This window comes from Mchenga conophoros, linkage group LG18, assembly GCF_057382185.1.
Source record: "Mchenga conophoros isolate Kocher_MC1m ecotype Shallow Benthic linkage group LG18, M_conophoros_male_GT1.1, whole genome shotgun sequence".
NCBI lineage: Eukaryota > Metazoa > Chordata > Actinopteri > Cichliformes > Cichlidae > Mchenga > Mchenga conophoros.
Genome location: NC_140543.1, coordinates 23,408,318 through 23,432,952, shown reverse-complemented (window position 1 = coordinate 23,432,952; position 24,635 = coordinate 23,408,318). Strand labels below are relative to the sequence as shown.

General features: G+C 41.6%; 1 protein-coding gene across 2 annotated transcripts in view; it reads right to left on the bottom strand.

Moving 5' to 3' along the window:
* Positions 1-24,635, bottom strand: part of LOC146553795 (ephrin type-A receptor 3-like) — a 79,114-nt gene that overhangs the window by 11,755 nt on the left and 42,724 nt on the right. For both annotated transcript variants that reach the window (XM_085255625.1, XM_085255626.1), the window contains exons 9-13: positions 23,310-23,472; positions 20,294-20,402; positions 7,266-7,333; positions 6,424-6,549; positions 6,098-6,283 (exon numbers count right to left, since the gene is read on the bottom strand). In XM_085255625.1, the coding sequence (XP_085111751.1) occupies positions 6,098-6,283; positions 6,424-6,549; positions 7,266-7,333; positions 20,294-20,402; positions 23,310-23,472 (652 nt within the window). The remainder of the gene's footprint in view (positions 1-6,097; positions 6,284-6,423; positions 6,550-7,265; positions 7,334-20,293; positions 20,403-23,309; positions 23,473-24,635) is intronic.

The following is a 24,635-nucleotide window of genomic DNA, read 5'->3' as shown; positions in this document are numbered from 1 at the left end:
TGCACTTTGTGGACTCCATAAACGTGAATGCATGTATGTAATTCTGCGACAAGCATCTGTGCATATGGTATTCTACAAAGCAGACAGCCATGAAATGGAAAAGAGCTGTAAAAAACTAACCCTAAAAACCAATTATGTGTTTGAGTGTGTGTGTGTTACATGGGTGTCAGCAGCATGTATGTATGCTACAAGTGAAGACTGCCCTCAGGTTTGCAGTGTTGGAAGCGGTCAAGAGTGAAGCACAATGAAACACATTCATCCTTTTGTCTCTGCCTTGTGGGCCGTGTTAGTCTGGCATGTACTCACACACACACACACACACACACACACTGCTATCACTAGCCATCATCTGTACACCTGCCATACAGAATTACCCCTCCAACTCTAAAAGATAACAGAGGTTACCAATGAAACGGCCACACACACACACACACACACACACACACACACACACACGCACTCATGTTATATATTAGCTCATTTCATCTATTTTTTGTCAGGTGCTCATGCAAACACACACGTGCACACATACACACACTCAACGGTACAATGAATCCCTTTTACTTCTTGCAGCAACTTCATCACATGCCATTCACACTTCACTTCAGCTCGTCATGGAGCTCTCTCAGCCAAATCTTCGCAGGCGCTCCTCAATTTCCTCCTGAAAGCACATAATTAACTAATCACATTCATATTCATTCGAATTTATTGCCTTTCATTGGCTTCAGAATTAACGCATCCGTTTGCAGAGCCGAAAGCGCCTCCCACTGTATGCACGTACGTGTATGTGTATTTTAGTGCAGACTGCAGATTGGGTCTTGATGTTTTGTGTGCTTTAGTGTGTAATGAAATGGATCAGAAAGGAGTTTGCTCTTATTTTACATCACTTTATTAAGTGAAAGAAGAAAGTGTTGTCTCTTCTCTCTCTGGGATAAAGGTGGGATCATTTAGGCGTTGCACGCATGTGCGTGTGTGTGTAGATGCGTGTGTTTGTGTGAATCTGTGAATTGCCGTGTATATATGAAAGTGATAGAGACAACATATATACACTCTATCTGGCAAATTACATTATGAGAGGCTGTTTCTGTGCGTGTTGGTGCGAGCGTAAACGAAAGTGATAGACTCTGTGTGTGCGCCAGTGGGCCGCATTACCGCATTATTGAATGAGGCGGCCCAAGGTACAAACGAGAAAATGAAATAACTGCTGTATTGATTAATGTTAAGGGTCTGAACTAAATTATACAATGCTTTTAACACAGGACAGATCTCTGTTCTGGGAAGAGCCACGCGAGGTTGTGGGGGAGCGGAGCAACAGAAAGACAGAAACTCAATAACCTTATCTCCTCTCTTCACCTCTCCTCCTCCCTCTTTGCTTTCTCATCTCCTCTCATTTCCTCACGTTTGTCTCCTCTCCATCTCTCCTCTCCTCTATCTGCTCCCTCCTTTCCTCAAATCTCTTTGCACATCTTCCCCCATCACCCTCATTTATTCCCAAGCCCCATCCTCTTTCATTTCCTCCCTCTTGTATCCTCTCTCATCCATCCATGCCCCCTGCTTCCCCACATCCCGTTGTCACCTTTTCTCTTCGGTCCCCCTCCCGCTTCCCCGTGTCGTTGTCTGTGCAGTCCAATCTACAAAGCTACATGCATATTCAGAATACTTTCAAAGAGTCTGACAGGAAATATTGAAACACCTATTGTTCAGCGCACAAAGGTACACAGTTAAAACTAATCACTAGTTTCTTCAAACAGAAGACGAGAGGAAAATGTGGTTTTGCAGGGTTTAACAGCACCTTTGTAGAGCAGCCTTTTTAATGTTTGTGCGTGTGCGTGCGTGTGTGTGTGTGTGTGTGTCAGATGAGAAGGACTTCGGTAATTGAGGGTTTTCCAAATGGGCCAATTGTTGCAGCGATTGTAAAACGCATAGAGGATGGATGGATAAAATGAGGGACGGTGGAGATAAAAAGGAGATAAGGAGATGGAGAGGGGCAGGGAGGAGGGGATGATGGGATGGGGGTAGATTGCTGCACTTTTCTGATGTGCAGTGAGACAGACAGAAAAAAAGAGCATTTTTTCCCCTTCCTTTTCTGCATGTGGCCCTCTAATTAGCATGACAATAGCAGCAATCAGGTGATAGACAGCAGAGCAGGTTATTAGTGTGACACATAGGAGCGGATGAAGGCTTATGAGGTTTTAAGCAGTGAACACAGACACACATACACTCACACTGATAGTCAGAATATTGTGCCAGAACTGTGCCAGATTTGTTACTACTACCACAACTTTGGTTGAATCAGCCACACTTTTACTAAAGATACTTATAGTACTTTTACTATTGGCACATCACAGCCATTTAGATAATTAGTACAACAAAGGCTCCTATTGTACTTCATGTAACAACAAGATTAAGAGCCCCAATGCCGCCAACAGTTAACATTACTCCTGTCTGCACTGTTGAAACAAGTAATCCATTATCCAATTAAAGATCAAAAGAAAATTATGCTGCAGTTATTAAGATAATTTAGTGACTTCTCAAGAAAAATATTACATCATAGCAAAATAGTGTTTGAATTCCGGACTACTTGCAAAAATATGATTTTAGCCTTGAAAATGGAAATACTTATTATCAGGAGTTCTGCTGCAGTGCATTCTGTCATTTGTATAAGAAAGTATTGTGCAGTACAACACGACTCCCTTCAAGTTTGAGCTTCTCCGTAATTACACCTACCTACCTACTCCTACTCAAACCAATACTCCGCCTTCTACTTGTAAGTCTGCTACTGTTTACACCAACACCTGAGTCTAGATCAGCTGGAGTCAGCCTGTCTGATTAGACTGAGGGTGGTGTAAAAGGACCAGCTGGGGCCGCAGAAAAGGGCCTGAAGGAATTATTGACCCCTCTCAACTCTCACCCCCTCGCCCGCACATGCACACCCGGGGCTGTGACCTGTGAAATTACTGCTTTGCTCGTGAGATTTGTTTCTGAGGGGCTCTATCAGCTTCTCAATGTGCCGTGAAGACAGGTGAGAAGGCAGACACAAAGTAATACGTGTAGAAGAAGGCGAGCGCTCATTAAATACACCTGCTAAAAGCACGCCAAAGCGCACAAACGTATTTTTACATTCAAAGAACATTACGAAGTAATGAGTACTTGATTATGTTAAAGCAAATCACTTGTCAAGTCGTTGCTCAGCTCTTTAACCGTCTCCTGTGTCAACCCCGCTGATGTCCTCTGACCCAAAACGTCAAGGATTTGGCAGTAATTCTTCAATTAATTCTGTTTTTTTAAAACAGAATAGTGGCAGTTACTGGAAAAAAAGAGTGCTATAATTACACGTTTACATGTTACATGTCTCTCATGTCTGAAAGATCAAGAGAGATAGACACAGACAGAGCGAGAGAGAGACAAAGAGAGTGACAGCACAAGAAGAAATTAATAAGAAATGCAGTGAAGTCTCATTTGTAATATGCATGCTGTTGAATATTCATGGAGCCAAATACACATCCAATTAACTTTATGAATTATTAATAATTGCAATAAAAGGTCGTGTATATGCACTTGCTCTTTGTTGGCCTGAGTTGCACTGAACAGCTTGGTGTGATGGACTGAAAATCTTTGTTTGTGTCACTAAGCAGGAACAGGAGGGAGTCAGATTAGGGGAAAAGCCGAGGCTTATTTTGGTGCCTGTATCTTTATAAATATGACGATTCTCTCTCTTATTTGCTTGTCTATAGACCGCCCTCAAATATCTGTCAGATCAGAAGAAGCTTTCAGATTGAACCTATACTGTGCTGTAATGCAGGCGAGCTAATTGTTAGGGTTGACACATTTTCAGTATTTGTAACTGGGCATCTTAACCATTATAACGTGACTGTTATGCAGTGCTGCACAGCCAAGAGAAATATTTCTGTAAATAGCTCTTAATTTGTAAATTAACAGTTAATTAAATATGTAATAATCCATAAAGTTAATTAAACATGAGTAATTCATGTTACTTTGTCGTGTAATTAAAAATCATTTATTTTAAAAACTTTATGTTGTACTATATGTTAAGTAGCAATCAAATTCTGATGACATCAGCACACATAAAATGATATTCTTTAGTCATTATTATCATTTTGTTGTAAAAAAGTGTTTTATTCCCATAGGAGGGTCAATAGGCCACAAGCAAGCAGCATCCGAGAGAGATGGACAATGTGATGAGAATAGTGAGATGGGTGTCAGTCATCATTGATCTTCATTTATATAATGATGCTTGGGCTCTTAAAATCCCATTTTAACACAGTGGTAACCTAAGTGTCATTTCTCATCCCACAGGGTCATGTTTGTGAATGGGCCTATTTTGTAAGTGAAAGAAACAAGCAGGGAATAAGCTGTACAATTATTTTTAACTTTAGCGATCCAAATACTGTTTATAGATGCATTACACTGTATTTATTAACAATTTCCAAGGTGCTTTAAACATTAGTTGCAGTTTTACAATAATATCTGATTCATTATAGATGATTTACAAACTAATTATTAACTAATTTGATTACGATGAATAAGAATTAGTTCATTGTTTGTTAACATCCAGATATTAACTGAAGCTGAATCAGCTATAAATGTGCAATTGTTGAGAAATGAAAAATCTTCTTAACTTTAATGCCTCCAGCCACTAACAAGCGTGTATGATACTTATTGTAAAATAGTTTTGCAGAAATCGAAAAGTTGAAATTATGATGGGACCACTGACGCAAACAAAATATTGTAGATTACTCAGGCTACAGTCTCAAAGAGCTAGAGACAAGGAAAAATGTACATTTCCCAACTGTTTGACAAGTAGTTTCTGGAAAATCGGCGGCTAAAGCCCAGTTACACAGGTCTAGAGATTGATCTGTCAGTCCAGTGCAGCTCCATATACCAACCAGTGCAACCAGTTACCCACAGTGACCGCCAGCAACCTACTGTAACCACTTCCAACAGTTAGAGAATATGTATTTTTCCCTAGCAACCTGTGGTTGCCAGGGGGTCGCTGATTGATCGCAATGCCTGCATGACTGGGCTGCGCAACAGATTTCATAGTGAAAGCTAGAAACCTCCAGTAACTACTTACCAACTAGTTAGGGAATATGCATTTTTCCCAAGCCTGTGGTTTTCAGGAATTTAACCTGTAAGCCTGAGCGATTGAAACCATAGTACAAAAAAACAGAAAAGATCCTTTTTTTTCTAAAATTAAAAATTGTGACATAAAATCAATAAAATTAATAATTATCTGTTGGCTGTCTGCTCATAGTCACATGTATATTTGACATTTTCCTTTATGGATTTTGGTTGTTAACCTGTCATAAGGGCAGACATATCCAGACATAGCAAGAATCAGGATTTCCTTCGAATTGCTTTGATGAATCCTTGCACTTCTTTCAATCTTTGGGCTCAAAGGCATTACGTTGATAGAGATAGTCAGCTGGAGGTGTCCGTGTAGTATTTTCACATTTATCTGGGTAAACGTAGCAGTTACGTTGTCAGACATGGAGTGAGAATGACAAAGAGAGTGAGAGAAAGAGAGTGCTAGAGGGTGAGGAGATGAGACTGGGATTAAGTGAATGAGACAGACAGCGAGAATGGAATAGAGCGAACCAGGGGAGCCACTGAAAGAGAGGGATGGACACTGACTGAGAGAGAAAGCAGCAGCGCGAGATAGAGGTCTGAGACAAGAGCCGAATAGATTTCGAGAAAGATGGAGTGAATGATCGAGAGAGCGTGGCTCAGTGATAACCAATCAACTGTTGTACCAGCACTGCCTTATCTAACACGAACACCCGCACTCATTCTAATTTGCCTAAAAACAATCCTGTGAAGTAAACAAATGGTCATTTAAGAGGAGGATGGTTACATCACATGCACACTGCCATGCGTCACCGCTGTGTTACCATGGTAATGGAGCTTTTATCTGATCCAGGGTCAGCTTCGATTTACATCACTGACAGCTCTGCTAAGTCTCAAACAGGTGTGCGACACACAGAGATCGACACAAGAGAAGGGAGAGGGGAGCGAAGGACTCCTTAAAAACATCGTCGTAGTGTAAAGGCTTCGTCACACTGTTGCCTTCACTTACATCTCGTGACGACGCCCTCCAACCTGATGATGTTCGCGTGGTCAAACTGTCCCATAATGGAGGCCTCAGACAGGAAGTCCCGCCTCTGTTTGTCAGAGTATCCTGCTTTCAAACTCTTGATGGCAACGTAGATCTCTCTTTTCCCCTGCATACGCAGCCGGCCACTGCACACCTCGCCAAACTCTCCTACACGTGTGCACAGACACATACATTGAGTTTAACATGGTCTTTTATTGACTCCTTTTAATCCTTAAAATTAAGAAATCATTTAATCCCTTTTTCCTTTATTAAAGTAGTCTACTGCTGGGTTTGTTATGCCAACTCACCAGCTCCGATGACTCTCTCTATGCGAATATTGGAAGCATCTATCTCTTTGGCAAAGTCTCTGACAGCCTGGTTGGGGTCTTCATAGGTGTGAGGATGGATGTAAGTCCTGCTGCCTGGAAGCTTGACTGCACAAGTGGAAAAGCGAGGAAATGGGCACAGAATTTAATTTGCTTACAGCTTAAAAACATGCACTGTAAGAAAATCCGGCCATGTTGGAGATATGGTCTGGAATATTAGGAAAGTTCATGGAATCTTTATGGTAGTTTGGAAACACTTTCCTCAACACTGACTTAGTGTCTAAGCAGATATTTGTACAGCGTAAATTCGTGTTGAGACGGGAGCTTGAGCGCTTTGTCTGAGTGACATTACAAATTATTACATAATAATAAACACATATCTACTTTGCTAGCAGTGGTGTGAAAATGACTCAGAATTTTAACAGGAACCCATAAGGCGCTTCGCTCTGCCAGCAAACATTTATGCAAGAAACTGTGAAACAATGTGGTTTATTCGGTTAGGATGTGAAAAAATTAAAGATTTCTGTTCTGGCTCCAACTGTTAAAGTTCTCATTGTACATTTCATTTACAAACAAAGCCCGACTGCATTACATGCATGTGAAAAAATAAGGGGTTAATTCTGAGGACGTTGTCACATTAGTGCTTGCCTTTGTTCATTTACTGAAAAATATTCCACCATCTGTTTGTTGTTTACAGCCATAAATACACGCAGTGATATGATTCATAACATGTGGGTGGCAAGTCTGGTTTTAAGACAAATGACATGCAGATAATATTTATCTAATATAATATTATCTGGATCTGCACATGCTCGTGTCTTTACCTCGCCCATGTTGGAACTGCATCTTTTCTTCATCGGGGTCTTGCTTGGCTTTGATATATCCACAGTGCCTGAAAAAGAGATAATTTTTATTCTAATGCTGTACAATAAGCAGCTCTAAGCTCACAGTAGTGACTATTCTTCCACCACAGTAACGCCACCATCTTCTACACCAGGGGTGTCAAACTCAAATACACAGTGGGCCAAAATTCAAAACTAGAACAAGGTCGCGGGCTAACATTAATATTTACTGAAAAAAAAAATCTTCCTCCAGATTTAAGAATGAATCTCTTCTTATGGACTCAAACAGGTTTTGCTGAAAAACTGAATATGGAACAAGCAAAGCTTAATACTAAACAATATATATATATTAGCTGTATAATACCAGTAGGCCAGCTCTAATAATAATTTAGTATTGGCTTCGCGGGCCAAATGTAATTAGGGCCAAATTTGGCCCGCGGGCCAGAGTTTGACACCTATGTTCTACATCAACGAAGGGCATGCACACTCACTGGCCACTTTGTTAGGTACACCTGTTCAGCTTCTTGTTAATGCAAATATGCAATAAGATAATCACATGGCAGCAACTCAGTGCATCTTTGGAACATCATGATGACCTGGGGTACTTTAAATGTAGCATCAAAATAGGGAAGAAAGGTAACAATGAACTGAGCAGGAATGGACTGACTACTCATGGTGAAAATGTCTTATAATGCCACTGGTTAGAAGAGAATGGTCTGCTTTGAGTTAACTGGAAAGCAACAGTAACTCAAATATTCACTCACTACAACCAAGCCATGCAGAAGAGCATCTCGAATGCACAACACGTGGAAGAAATATGTGGAGGTGCCACAGATGTCAGAGGACACCTAGATTTTGAGGCAGTTTTGAAGGAAAAAGCGGGTCCAATCCAGTACTAGAAGGGTGTACCTACTAAAGTGGACTGTGCAGTATGTATGTAATTTGCACATATCTGTTTGCTATTTTAAATCAATGTTATTTTCAGGGAAATCTCTCCACACACCTCTTTCCTCTGAATAAAAGAAGGCTGGAGAAAAAAATAAAAACAACCATTTTTATATTTCTCTGCTTCCAGCGTTCATTGCAGTCCTCCTCGCTGAGCTCTTATGCCCGAGGTTAGAGAATTAATGTGTTTGCATATGTATATGGCAGAGATCAATGCACTAATGCACTCCTCTGTACCTTCCCTTGGACCCTTCTGGCCATCAAGCACCGCTTTTAACTGTAGCCACACACACCCACATTTATGCCCTTTCCCCAGCCCCCTCTGGGCACCCTGCAGCAAGGGTCAGCCCAATGATCAAGACAAAATATTGACAAATTGATCAGCTCAATCTTGCACTGCAGCTGTGTGGAAGTGTTAACTTTTTCTGTCTTACAGACCTCGCGGGGGAGGATTTGTGCTTCTGTGTGTGTTTGTGTGTTCCTGACCGAACGGTGTATTTTCTCTCCACTTTGTTGGTCGTTTGCCTCAAACAGTGTTTAAGAGCTATAATCAACCATAACACTGTCTCTGAGATTTACCGCACCTTTAAATTTAGATCAAAACTTCAGGACAAAAACATAAAATGTAAAAGCAGTATCATATAATGGTTCACTAACCACAACATAAATACCACATGGTTTCTATTTTTCTCTCCTCCTCTTTCATTTCAAGGTAATTTACAATAAGTGAATTTGTGGATGTTTATTTATTTGTTTTTTCTTTGCTTTGTATTCTTTAGTTTATTACTATAATCTAAGAGGACTGCTAAAAGTCATAGGTCTCCCCTCCTTTCCTCCCTTTTATCACATTCTCCTTGAGTCTTGTACAGGTAAAGGAGGACTTAGCCAGTATGTCTGTCCATCATGAAGACAAATTGATTTGGGCTCAGGGCCAGGAGTAAGAAATCTGAAGCATAGACAGCGCGCGATTTAAGAAAGCAGTGGAGAGGAGGACGAAAGAGAAACGGAGACTGAAAGAAACAGCGGGCCAAGATTTGATAAAGCAAAGGAGAGGAGAAATGAGATAAAGACAAAAATAATAAAAGAGAGGACTACTGAGGGAAAAAGAAATATGATGTGCTCTGACTAAGAATGAAGCACACGGCAACAGAAATGCAGAAAGGTGGGGTTCCACTAGGCTCAGAAAATCTCAGTCATTTGGTGTTTAATCCTTGTGTTGATTTTACACAGCTGAATGCATGGCATAACCCAGACATCAATAGGCTGTTTTGGGAATACACACAAACACACACACACTTAACGGCAGAGACTGGTTACTGGTATTTGAGGATAAAGAGGAGGGGGGCATAATGTTCTTATGAAATGGGAGGTGGGGCCCACCTGGTTATCAGCTGAGCTCAAGCTAGCTGAGCACCAAGGGACTATCATTACCCCCTTGACTCACACTCCCACACACAAAGAGCTTTGGGGCATGCGTTTAAAACATATGGGGAATGGGTACATGGGTCACACCTCGACTCTAGCTGTGATAATCTCGTGGGGATGCGTACACACACACACGCAAACACATACGTGTGTATATGATCAGCAAAACACCAAAACCAATGGTTGAAACACCTCCGGATCACTCTTTTAGTTTGTAACCATGGGTGCATGCTGCTTATCTGTGAGTGTGTGTGTGTCTGATGGGAAATGAACACATTTCCATAGTAATTACAGAGCAACTCATTTCTCCTCTCCAGTTAGAAGTGTCATGAATCATTAGCGCTGCAGTTTTAAACACGGTGCAAAACCTGACATGGCTGTGGCTTTTGTTTTCCCCTGACAGCTGTATCTCTGTGTGTGCGTCTAAAACAGATATTTAATATCTCCAATTAAATGCAGCTGACCTGTGATTGCTCGACTAAAGACGCTGGAATAAGACCTTTCCATTTCTTTACTTGCTAATTTTAGTGATTTTTCACGTTTCATTTTTAAACGAAAATTTACGAATAGTAATAGAAAAATTGCACAGCTGAAAACAAGCATTGCACTGTCGATACTTTGCCATGTTTAAACAGTTTAAACAGTTCATCTGCTCCTCCAGTCGAAGGTCATTTTTTCCCCCATACAGTCTAATCTGTTCCATCCATTGATCACAGCTAGTGATGTGGTGTGGTTAAAGTCGAGAAGATTTACAAAAATCTTAACCAAACAGTATCTGTTTTAACAACCTTCCCCCCGTCTGTTTGCTCTCAGCGTGTTGGGTTTGGCGTCCCAGTTCAAGAGCTAATAAGCAGAGCAGTGAAAGACATCGCAGAATAGCACAGCTTGGGGTGCTTTAGTGGCTTCACAACTTAAGATAATTTTGTTTCTCCTTCCAGGCATCAACACAGTGGTGCACAGTTTCAATGATTTATCCACACACTGCATCCACCCGCCTTTCTGGCTTAAATTATTCATTTCCATTTTGGAATCCATGTTCTTGTCATTCACTCGGGATTAATTAACCAAATCTTAGAATATCAGTCTCAGATACTGTGTGCTGTAGGTTAAGATACCCTTCTTTCTCTTTACAAGTGATACAGGAGTCAAGGAGATGATATAATTGTGTTATGTTATATAATTATATATACACTGACCAAAAACCGACTGAGTGCAACTGCTTAAAACACTGTGTTGCCCGTGACGTACCCTTGTTCAATTACTAGTTTCTTGCCGCATGGATTTACCATACGTTATGAACACTCATAGAGTCTGCTGCAGGAACAGACTTTATAATGAGGAAGTCCTCCTGGATTTCCACTAGCGGATCCTCGATCATGCTGTACTGCACTGTGACGTGAACGGTCCTGGGCTATACTTTGCTGCGTCTGATTTAAAGTACACCCACCAATCACGCAAAAACACACATTAATGGACTTCTGTATCAGTATCAAAGCCGGGCTCTCACCTTTCTCTCTGCCTCACTGTTCCACTTCAGTGAGGACAACAGGCTATCCCTGTCCTCCAAAGCCACACACTCCACATTTGCATATCAATTTGCTTTTTAATATAATACTCTGTCACTCGAGACCCATTTGTCATTCGGCGAGAAAGCTTCTACCCTCGCAGAACTCCATCCATATATTATTTTCGTCGTGGCCCCTCCCCGTTTTCTTCCCTCTTCCTTTCCCCCGCTGCACTTTATCTCTCTGAGGTGTTAAATTCTTCCCTAATTCTGCCTTTAAGTGTCTGACTGCCAACATGTCCTCTCTTTCTTCTTTTTGTTGCAATCCATTCATCCTCTCTGAACAGGCCCTGACTTGTGCTCTTTATGTAGTTGTGCTGCTTTCTTTGTCAGAGAGCAAGATTCACCACTAGGAGCTGGAAGGGGGGGATAAAGAAAGATATAGGGAGAAGGAAAGGAAGATTGAGAACGAGAGTGCTGACAGGCAAGAATGCACAATAGGGGTCCAAGCCTGCATACCAACTAACAAGCAATCAGATGGAGGGGAAGAGTAAGGCGAGACAGGAAGGCAGCCGTAGGAATAGAAACTCCAAGGTTAACATAAGTGATGTGGACAGAGAGCGGGAGAGCAGGGGCAGCGTTTGTGCTGCAGCAATCTGAGCTGAAGCACAAGCAGAAGAGAAAGATGAGATGCAAACAAAAGGGGGAAAAGTTAAACAGATAAAGCAGCAAGGAGAAGTAAAATCTGGAAACAATCCAGTGTAGGCTATCCCCAGTTCATATATGAACTGGGGATACAAGGAGACAAGCATAACGGGATCAGCAAACTGCTGTTCACCCCTTAAGGAAAGAGAAGAAAGAGAGAAAGAATAAAAGACTTGATAGACAGATTGAGAGCAGATGACAAAAAGAAGAGTGTCAGGCACCAGTTTGGCTGCAGGACATGTCCTGAGAAAGAAATGTTATGTGTCTTGGCTAAACCACAAGGTAATAGGAAAAAAGAAGATCAGAAGAACTGGAGAAATTAAGGAGTCGATTGGACAAATAACAGATGTGTTTACTTCATCTTATACATACATATATATACATCATATTCACTCAGTTTTTATTCATCCACGCATTCCTGCTCTAAATTAAAGGAAGCCAGATCATTTCATATTGTTATCATTGCAGATTACTGCAGTGTGTGATGGCAAGAACACACCAAAAAACCTGGCCAGGTTTCCAGTTCATTACAAGACAAGCAGAAGATATATCCACACTGAAATGTACTCAAACAGACACTTTGGGGTAGTCGGCCCACTTGACTCTGGGAGGGTAACAGAGCACACAGAGGTTAACTCACATGGACACGAGGTGAATGCTCGATATCAGACTGTGCCGTTGACACTAATGTGGGCTAAAATATCAGACCTCCCGATGCATGCATCCGTATTTACTATTAAAGTTTAAGTGATACGTCTCTCCTCAGGAGGTCAGGATTGTAAAACCTGTAAAATCATCTGGCCTCCTGCATGGATTTTGCTTTGCATGTGGGACATATGCACATTTTAATTTTTCTCATTCTAATTTATACTTTAACCAATTCAATTTTTGTATATAGTTAGCTATTTAATTACAATAAAATAAAATAAAATCTCAGCATTTATGTTGTTTTAGCCGTCCCTTGATCACTGAGAAAATATGGTTAAAAGTTGTTACACAGAGGTTTCTAACACATTACACACACTACACTAACCCCTGCAGCGCCCTGTTCCAATAAGTCATTTTGTCCTCGTCCTGGATATGTCTTTTTTCAGTTGTTGTCCTGTTTTGTTCATAAACAAAGTAAATTAAAAACTATTTTTAATCTTCATCAGTATTTCACAGTAGCCCAAATATAGATGCCACATGTGTATGAGTGCAGGAAGTGTGAAAAAGCAAGCCCCGTCTTTCTCTGATATTGTCAGTGTTATGCCAAGTCTTCATTTTTTGGTCTATTAGCCTCGGGTTCCATTGCTGCTTCCCATTTTCCCCTCAGTCTGACTCCAAACTATTGAGAGAAAGCGAGTGGCAGACAACACCATCGACAGCAACGAGCTGTGCTGATTTGTGCTTCCTCTGATAATTGAATTAAGTAGTCAGTGATTCTGCTGTCATTTTATTAGACCGGGGCTGGACTAGGTTGCTAAAGCTCATCAGTGCAGTGTGGAATTAGGACAATGACCACTGTCAGATATTGATTGTGTCCTCTGGTCTGTAATATGTTGTTTCAGAGGATGCAATAGCCTGCAGCTCGTAAAAAGCTATTTTGTCAAAGAATCATTAACATCTCTCTATGCTAAACACTGAGTGTAGCATAGAGAGAAGAAAAAGAAAGCTTGGAGTTGGAAGCGCATGGAGCAGCAGAAATATGAGAGCGACGAGTTATAGCGAAAGAGTGAGAATGCAGGCAGGGTGGAGTGGGTGGAGATGAGTGTCAGGGGTGATTTGTGACAGAATAGCGGGAAGAGTGAAAGGGAAGGTTTACAAGCTGGTAGTGAGCTATGATGTATGGTTTGGAAACGGTGGCACTAACAAAAAGCCCGGAGGCGGAGTTGGAGGTGGCAGAGCCGATGATGCTAAGATTTTCATCTGAAGTGACCAGGAGGGACAGGATAAGAAAGGAGTATATCATAGGCACAGTTCAGGTTGAGCAGTTTGGAGACAAAGTTAAAGATTCAAGGCTGAGATGGTTGAAAGAAAAAGTGGAGAGTGGAGAACAGTGCCACTTGAGAAAGAACCAGACAGGGACGCAAACAGGCTGATCAAACGAAAGGAAACTTTGGCCGGACAGTATGAGGAGATCGATTTTTCACAAAAGGCAGAGAGAGTTCGAAGGGATGAGAGCGATGCAAATACAGATGGTGGAATAACCTTGAAACTGAGCAGGACAGAGGCCACTCTTTGAAAAAGTATAAAGAGAAGGTCCAAAGACATAAACAAAGCAGCAATGTGAGGCAAAGAGAAGAAGCCAAAGATGTAACCTTCGACTAGTTTTAGCTTGAACTTGAATGTTCTGGGGGGTAATGACCAGCCATCTTTTATAAGAAGTTAGAAGTCGGCTGTCAACTAAAAAATGGATACACTCGAAGGTACGGAAGAGTCCAAAGAGGATCATTCATGTAAAAACTGCATTCATTTCCTTTCCTCTCTTCTCCTCCTCATCTCCTCGCCTGTCACCTCCTCTCTTCCCTCTCGTCACCTCTCATCTCCTCTCCTCTCCTCTTTCATTTCCTGTCTCTCCACATTATTTTCCCACTGCTAATCAGAATGACTAGAAAAATGAAATCAGTAAATCATTAGTCACCCCTCCAGCATGACACAATGAAATGACACATCTATCCACACACATAAATAAAAACACCCTGCTGTGGGCATCTGCTCTCGTCATTACTCGTGATAATGGTGATTCCATTTAATATCAAGCTATTAAATAAAAAATAATTACTGGGAATGAAATCAATGGATTAAATTCACTCTCATTATTTTCGCAGCAAAACCGAAAACCTGAAAGCTTGAGCGGCGACAAACACTGAGGTGATTGTGGATAATTAATTGAGTCAAAGCAGCATGGAATCAAAAAAACAAACAAACAAACAAAGACAGACTGATTTTTAAAAGTTACTGAGCGTCGATGAACAGAACGAGCGAGTACGATTTCTTCTTCTGGCTCTTTTCACTCTCCATCTTGGCTGCGTCTGGCACCAGCTCAGCACTCTCTGACCACAGTGTAAAAAGATTTACTCAGCTCGGGCTAATTATTAGGAAGGGGAAATGATTAGCTGAAGAGTTATGACTAATAAATCTGTCTATGTTTCATTAACACCCTGTTTGGAAACATTTCATTCCGGTGTCTCTCATTAAAGAGAGTGGAGTCAAAGAAGGAAAGGAAAAAGAAGGTAGGGGAAAGAAAAGGTAGGACGTGAGGGAATCCTAGCAGTGTGGTCTGAAGCCGTGCTTTGGTAATGGGTGTAATGTAGAAGAATCTTTAACAGCACGGTGAAAGGTCAAATTGTACAGGATGCAAAAAGAGAGGGAGAAGCATGTCATCTGTATCATTAAGTGAAGTGCATTTTGTATTTGCAGCGAGATCCGTGTGAAACTAATTTCCCTAATGATGTTACTACACCGACGCAACTTGATTAGGTCATGTTCGTAATATGTGCGCTTATATAAGTGTGTGTGTAGTGGATAAAAGCTTTTAAATGCACCATAAAACCCTGGATGAAAACAGTTTTTGAGGTTTTTCAGATGTTTATAGGGCATTTGATCTGTCCCACTGCAACATCTGCTCATTTGCATAGATCCTGCCTGATACATTCTTGCACCTGCGGCAACTAGCTGCTGTTATTGCACTGTTTGCACGCTACTTTCTAGGCATTCTGCAGACAAAGCTGTATTTGGCTACACCCTACAGCTTAGCTGCATTCGCTGACAGCGCCGCCATCCAAGCAATACGTACAAATGACACCCTTGCATATGTCTACACGCGTGTCGCCAAACCTGGCCTGTTTTAGATTTTTACACAGAACCTTCTGGCTAACAAACCATTATTAATGTTATTATTGAGCAAACAGACCAACAGCACCCACAGGGGAAGCTGCATTGGCTGATTTTAACCTCAATCAAATTCACCGTTTGGAAATAGCAGGTGTGTTGCTTATGCCCTTATTTTTTTTTTCAATTTCCTGGGGTGGGGGGGTTCTAATCTTTTTCATTTTTTCGAAATACAAACTGAATATCTTTTTCTCACGGCATCTTTGAAATACAAAAACAGCCCCCACCCCCAACACGCTTATACATTTTCGAGCTGTTTTACACTCAGCGTTGTAGATCTTCAGCCTCCTTCTCTCAATGCGTCTTCACTCTGCTCTCTCCTCTCTCAGCAGCGTGTTTTCATTAGCACATGCCTCACGTTTTTTTCATCCTTCCTCTCCTCTTTTGTGTCATTAAGTTTTTAAGAATAACCCTGGGCTCCACAACAGATGCTGTGGTGGTAAAAGAGCTTACACGCACAGACACGATTGCACATCAACAGGATATGCTATTGTGTTTGCGAGGTAGAGCTGTTACCGCTCTCTGTTAGTGAGACTGAAAAGTCTTTCTCCTACTATGACAGCTTACTTTCCTTTGTGTTTCTTTCTCGCCGCCTTTCACCTTTTGTTATTCCGTACTCCGCTTTAAAAAAAAAGTTTCCTTTCTCAGAAATAAGAATAATACATAACAATGAAGATGATAAGATTCGAAACACTGCAAGATGGCGATCAGCAGATTTCTATTAGATCCCAATTCAATGGAAAAATAACAAAAAACACAGCTTTGGTAAATAGTAGTACGTCTTATTTTGAAGTAAGATTCGAGTTGGTTTCTTTTTTTCATATTTCTTTTGACGTTTGCTTTAACAGATTGTGACCCTTGACTCCCTGCCAGATATCTACAGCTCTGACAACAGATGTGCTCCACGCATGGACAGACTACAGACGAACCAACTTAAAAAAAAACGGGCATGACATAGATGGAACAACTTCACGCAAACTTCTCGCCAAAACTCCTACTTTAAAAACACGAAAACAGAAAGAAAGAGAAAAAAAGGCATTCAGGAACCTGGCATGTAACCAAAATCTACGGCTGTTTGGAAAAGGAGACGGTTGTGAGGCCGAAGGATCATTAGACTGCAAACAAAGCAGAAGCACAAACACACACACACACGCACACCGATGCTGAGAGGCAGAAGCTGTAACATGTTTAACAAGAAGAACGAGAGAAAGTGAGGAACAGCGGAGAGAGCGTTTTCTGCGTGAAAGGCCATCTGCTGAATCCATGGCTATGCCAGTCGCTTTCTAGCTCCCCATCGTTCGCACCTGCCAGCACGCCAAAGCACCCTCAGGAGGACAAAAGCACCTTCGCATTTTGCACGCTTTCGCACACAAACACACACCGTAACGCGTGTACTCGCCTCGCAATAATGGCACGCACACAGCAATAGCGGGTGTGATTTGTCAGCGCAGCGCTGTGTCTGAGGAGCTTTCGATGTTTTTCCATGTTTTCCCTCCTGCGGTAACAATAACATAACTGCACTTTAATAAACGAGAGCAGGACAGAATAGAATAGCTGCAAATCAAACCGTTTATGAGGCTGAGCTGTTCAGCGTGCAGCCAGGAAAGGCTACAGTAAGCCTGTATGTGCTTCTGTGGCTGTGAAAGTTATATTATAGTTGAGCGATAGGAAGCGCTGATCACATTGTTCAAAATGTTGTTAGCATTCTGGACTTAGTAAGACCCTTTTTACACATGGTTTTAAAATGTATTGCTAGCAATAAGTTTAGAAGTGTACAGTTAGGAAATAGTGCCGTTTGCACCTGTGTCATCATGATCCTCCAAGGACTTCCTTACTGTATATGTCAAAGAGCCCCTGTGCATCCCTTCATTTGCTGTCTATTGCCAGCCAAGTTCCAGGCTTGTTTAGCACGAGCTATAAAAGACAACACAATGGTTTGAGAAGAAAGGTGTGATTTATTTCAGCATCTGAGACTGCCATTTGTCAGGGCGCAGGATAAGATGAAAAACAGCCGCCACATATGGACACATTAGCATTCATACCATGTTAAGAAGTTGGATCAAAATGCATATCTGCAGTTGCTTACATTTTGTTCTTAGCGCCGCCCACTTGCGATCTGACTGCACTTCCATTCAATTTAGTGATTACTGGGGGAAATTTTTTACACAGCGAGTAAAGGTTGGGGAGCTATGGAGAAAAACGCACCACACACATCTCGTGGAAAATCAATCAAGAACAGAACAGGAAATGAAAACTGAGGAGCCAAAAGACGTTCAAAATAATGAGAAAAGCAGAAGCAGAGAGAGTGAAATTAGAGAAGGGAGAATCTGACTGATTGACAGATACGATGGAACGGGTGAAAAGAGAGAAGAATGGACAACACGAGGAGACATTTGAAAAAATAAAAATGTTCTCCCAATTCCTCAGAAACCTCAAGGACGACACTTTTATTGCACACAGAAGTGCAATCGCCCACCTATCAGCTCTCCTAGTCTTACTCCACGTCTCTCTCTACTCTTTCAAACTCGCTTGTAATCTGCCTTTTCATCTTTTACCCCTTGCACCTCTGCCTTCTTCCCCTGGCTCTCCTTCTCCTTCCATCTACTTTTCTCTCCTCCTCTTTAAAGCCCACCTCCTCTTTCTCTCTATCTCTCACACCATCTGAAAATGTAGCTCTCTTGTGGCTCAAACATACTTCAAATGTACTTCTCCCCCCCTTTGCTGCAGCCTGTCATTCTCACTGCCAATCTAATATGTTTATTCTCCACTTGTGTCTCTCCTTTACCTCGCTTCTGTCCATCTCTCTCCCCCCTGAGCTCTCTCTCTCCCGCTCTTGTCTCTCTAGTGATGCGGCTTTGATCCTCGCTTCCTTCCCCAGTTACAAATGCACTCCACCTATGCACACATGCACACAAATACACACACGCGCACACACTCTTGACAGGTGTACAGATGTTGTTTAATAGAAAGCAGTAATCAACACTGCCTTCTCCCCGGCATCCACACCTCTGTGAGTAAATGAAAGAAAGACAGATACAGAGAGAGAGAATAACAGAGGAAGAGAGGGAGACCTTAAATTGATGGCAGTGCATCGACCCCTCTGTAAAACCTAGTTAACACCTCGCCAGCCTGTGAAACCCGATTAGACAAGTGGTAGTGTGTGTTTGTGTCATCGCGTCGCGTTCAAAGCACAAAATGTTGCACAGGTTGTTTTTCTTTGCAGACGGACAATCCCATTACAGGCTCTTGATTAAAAAAATGTTGATGCGATCCTGTTCACGTGCTTTGAGTGCAGTGTGCGTCTGTGTTTCTTTGCTGATTACCTTCCTCTTACTCAATAGTGAATAGAGCACTCAGCTTGATAAGCAATCACCTGAATCAATACTAATCTTTTAAGCGAGTGCATGTGCATGTTTGCATGGATGCATAGTAGCAGAGTTCTTAAAATGTGGCTAATCTCCTGTAATTTGAACTCATACAGGATAAACATTTAATTACAGGTACAGTGAGTCACAAATGCCTGTCATCCCTACTTCTCTCTCCTCATCCATTTCTTCCTCTCTAAAGAGCCTTCTTTTAACTTACATCCTTTCATCTTCTAGCCTCTCAACCAATCTGCATTCTTTTACTTTCCTTTCTTCTTCTTCTCTCACGTCCTTCTCCTCTATGGCCTTCTGTGAGCCAGAGCATTACCAGCAGTCTAACCTTCAAAGAGAGTGATCATTGAAAGTCCATGCTCTTCACATACAGAATAACACGGCCTTTAGTTGGACTTTGGCGCCTGTGTAAATGTCAAAGTTGGAGGGCCTGCTTTGGCACACCCATGCGTAATCCCTCAGAGACAGACAGAGAGATATGAAGAGCGCTTAGCTTGCGTGTGCATGAATGCACATGTTCATAGGGCTCACTGAATTTAAGCTCAGTCAATTTCAGCCTAAATCTTTTTTGTTGGTGACCCAATAAAGTAGAACAACTGAGAAAATAGCTGTCTGGAGTTTAGCTCATTCGCTGTGTTAGAGTGGCCAAAAAACTGTATCCCATCAATTTAAAGGGTAAAATTTCTGATATTTTAGGTTCTTTTTATATCTTTCCTCAGGCAAGCCCACTGGTTCATACTGAACATGGGAACTGTTTAGTCAGAAATATTATATAATTTTATTTTTTTTAAATAACAAAAAAAGCATTTCTTACAACTAGCTGATTTTTTTCAACAATTGTTATTCCAAAGGAGTAAATATTGTGAAAAGAACTTGAAATTGTGGCCCATTTTCAGCTGCGTTTAAGTGCGCCTTTGAGCAGCACTGTGTGAAACTGACTCCAAATAAAGTCGCCACATTCAGTGCATCAAAAGAACGTGTCACCCACAGCAACAGTGTAGCTCATAACTGTGCTTTTTAATAGTTGTTGGACAACAATAAAGGTCTGTGGCCCAGCGAGACAGTAAGATGTACCAGGCTTTGGCTACAGGGATTATTTCCAATACATTTAAGAATGGTGACAAAATGACATAATATTAACAGGGAGGTAATTGCCAACCCCTTCTTACTGCTGGCCCTACCTTCCGCTGACAACGAAGCAAGTCACCAGGAAGATGAGGAGAACAATTCCCCCTGCGATCGACACAGCCAGAATGGTAGACTGATTAGGGTCCCCTATGGCCAAAACATCTACAAAAGAGAAAAAGTGAAGACTGTTATTTAAGCAAGCATAAATGAGATTGGGAAAAAAAAGTCAGCAATGTTTTCTACAGGGGAAAATTGACAGAAGAAAATACTAAGGAAGGCTGGGAGTTAAAAAGATAACAAGTGAGAGTGAGAAAGTGGCGGAGGAGGATAGAGATAGAATGAAATATGATAGCAATAGAAAAAGAGGTAAAAGACAGAGGCTGAGGGAGACTGAAAAAAGAGAGGGCCGCAAACGAGTAAAGGAAAGAAAGGGAGGTGGATGGAATAGTAAGTAAGGTCCTTGATGAAAAGCGCTCTCCCTCTCTACATTCCCTGCGAGGGTATGAGAGTAGACATGAAAGCTATTCCCATTCTTCTGTGCTGTCCAAATGGATATGTTAACATTGCACATAACAAGGCTACCACCGAGAACTTTCTGCAAAGATGCATCGATTTTTACGCCACACCAATCGAGCCATTACTCAAAACAAATACCTCATTTATCTGGTTTAGCTAAGCATGGGCAGACATGTGCGACTGAGTGTGTATGCACTGCATATATGTGTGTGCTTGTGCCTGTGTTGAAGAGGCAAATTAAAGCTCCAAGGTAAGTACAGATAAGCATTGATCTCCTGTTATATTTTGTGGTGCACACGTACTCACCTCTTCTTTAACAATCAATAGAATTGATCTAATTAGATTACTGAGATATTGGATTAGCTGCATAAGGCAGATCCTGTATTTTAGAACACTGAACTAGACTGTGAACCTTTATTTGAAGGCACAGCAACAGCTCTATATACTTTTGAGCATAGAAGAAGTGAGATCAGAATTTTCCGCGGATTCATCAGCTGACATTCTATAAACCACGGAGTATTTTGGTGACAGCCAAGAAAAGATAATTTACACCTTGTTGTATTCATTAAAATTTGATACTAGGAATTGAAACCATAAACTCAATAGCACACAGATTTAAAGAGGATACAAATTAATTTAACTGTAGGTATATTTTCCTGTAGACTTGTATAAACTCTAATTTCTTTTTGCCCTCTACTGTCAACCTTAAAGAATGCATAATTTGCACAACTTACGTAATTATTCTCATTTTTTGTGTTTTATATAAACGCTCTAAATATTGAGATGTATATGTTGCATTACTAGGAGCAATTTAAAGGCATTTGTTGCAGGACCAAGTTTATAATTACTTTAACTGATTACTGAAATCTGAGGCCATGGTTCTCAGCCGGAAAAGGGTGGAGTGCCCACTCCGGGTCGGGGATGAGTTCCTGCCCCAAGTGGAGGAGTTCAAGTATCTCGGGGTCTTGTTCGCGAGTGATGGGAGAAGGGAGCCGGAGATCGACAGACGGATTGGGGCTGCAGCTGCAGTAATGCGGACGCTGCACCGGTCCGTCGTGGTGAAGAGGGAGCTGAGTGTAAAAGCGAAGCTCTCAATTTACCGGTCGATCTACGTCCCTACCCTCACCTATGGCCACGAGCTGTGGGTAGTGACCAAAAGAACGAGATCGCGGATACAAGCGGCAGAAATGAGCTTCCTCCGAAGGGTGGCTGGCCTCTCCCTTAGAGATAGGGTGAGAAGTTCGGCCATCCGGGAGGGGCTCAGAGTAGAGCAGCTGCTGCTCCACATCGAAAGGAGCCAGCTGAGGTGGTTCGGGCATCTGACAAGGATGCCCCGTGGGCGCTTCTTGGGTGAGGTGTTCCAGGCATGTCCCACCGGGAGGAGGCCCCGGGGCAGACCCAGGACACGCTGGAGAGATTATATCTCTCGGCTGGCCTGGGAACGCCTTGATATTCCCCCGGATAAGCTGGAGGAGGTGGCTGGGGAGAGGGAGGTCTGGGCCTCTTTGCTTAGGCTGCTGCCCCCGCGACCCGGCCCCGGACAAAGCGGATGAAGATGGATGGATGGATGGATGATTACTGAATTACTTGAACTGTCATCCGTATGTATGCTATTCGTATGCCTTCCAGACAGCGTATAGTGCAGTTCCAACCATTTACACATGTATCCCCCTCTACTTTCCTCCACTTTGTCTTGGAATCATTGATCATGTTGAAGAACACATTACGCAACCTCTAAAGTAGAAAATCCTAGCACGCACAATAAGGTGATAATGAAAATGAATGACCCCAACCTTAACATCAACAACAACAATAAAAAGAATGGATGAACACGGGGAATTTGGAAACAACATGACAGAGAAGCAACACAAAGCTGTTTATGAGGCCTGAACAACCCCGCTGAACTTAACCAGGCATGGATTTGCCTTTGGTATAAATTCCTAGTATATTAAAATCTAAGTATAAGGCATGTATGTCATGTATTAAGCTTTTGCCTTTAATGATGACTGGATATATATCTCCAGTGTTCTGTGCAAATCAAGATTTTCAATCCAACGGCACATCCTTCCTTGTGAAACTGGCTTGTCTCCCTTTCACCTGATAAGTATTCCACAAAACTTTCGAGCCACTGGTTCAGATACATAGATGACAACCTATGAGACTGCCAAGGTGTCTCTGTCTGACAGCAGAACTGAAGAAGCTGTTCGGATGAAAGTAAGATATTCCATAACCATACAGTCGATTGATTTAAACAGCAGGGATGACTTCAAATCTTAGTACACTTGATATAATATGGATGTACATTTTTTACCAGCACTTTTAGATTTCTAATATTGAGAATGCATACTGCATTTGAAGAACAGGCATGTATTAAACATGGACTGGCTGCTATTCCAATTTTCAGCTGACCACATGGAAATTTAGTAGGAGGAAAAGAGATGAAAAAGAAACAAATCAACTGGACAAAGTGGGACAAAACAGCTGGGAGGAAAACTGAAATATCCGATTCCCTATAAGTAAACAAAAAATCTATTATTCCTTGTTTTACTGTACCTTCGTGACTTGTTTCTAGCTCAATCTCTCCACCATAGCTCCCATACCCCCCATCAGTCCGAGCCCGGACCCTGAACACATAAGTGGTCCCAGGTTTGAGCCCTTCCACTGTCATCATGTTGGAGCGAGTCTTCAGAACTGTATAGTTCTGTTCTCGTTGGTTCTGGAGCAGAAAAAAAGAGTGAAACAGTGAGTGAAAAAGGAGAGAAACTTAAAATAGATGATATTAAGTGTCCAAGAAATTAAATGAGTCTGGATTTTAAAAAATGGTTGAATATACAAAAACCTCTAAAGAGGTTTATACAGAGCAAATAATAATATATAATATAATAAACAAAAATAGTCTGAAAATAATAAAAACCTCAAATTGTTGAATTTAAATGTCTCCAGGGTCCAAATACACCTCACTAAGTTTTCATTTGTTCATCGCTGGACCATTGGGTGGCATTTATACATGAGCATCTGTCAACTCTCAAATCTTTTCCTCTCCACACTCCAAAGCATTATGCGGTTACTAGTCCCGCTTCACTTCCTTCCTCAACTACCTTGTGGGTGTGCGTGCACTTATATACATGTGTGCAGGAGGATGAATAAAGAATAAGTGTGTCTGTCAGTAAGCTGATTCCCTGCAGAGAGGCTGATACTCTACCTAATGGAAGACACTTTACAACACGGATTAACACTGTTTTACTGGTAATGCCTGCCAGCCCACACACACTCATGATCAGATAGCGTGCACGCACACAGACACACAATCTTGTTCCATCGTCCACACGAGGACACTCATTAATCTAATGCAATCCCAAGCCACTTACCCTGACTTAGAACATCAAATTTCAATGCTTTTTCCTAATCCCAAACTATTTCTCAACCCTTTTTCTAAAATAAAGTTTTAACCCTAAAAAAAGCACCTATGGGGACTTGTTTGAATGCTTGTCCTTACTGTGACGCAAGTCCCCATACGTTGGTAAGTATTTAGGCTTAAGTCCCCGCCGGAATATAAAAACAAGCTCAAAACCCCCACACTCAATTTCATCATCTCATCCAGGTTTTACGAGGTTTGTTCAACAGATGTTTGGTTAATTAGCTTGGCATGAACAGTAAAGGAGACGTTAGTGATAAGGCAGTGAAAACATAGAAAGGGAGAAACTGAAAAAAGGCATTGTAGATGTTTGTAATGAACAAGTCATTAGTGATATACCCAAAGGCTGCAGTACAAACAACAAGAAGATTAGAAAATATGTAGTGTTACGGGGTACTCAAGATATTTTCAGCCGTGCATAATGACCTTTTGGGAGAAATACTTATTTAGGTAAGACAGTTTAT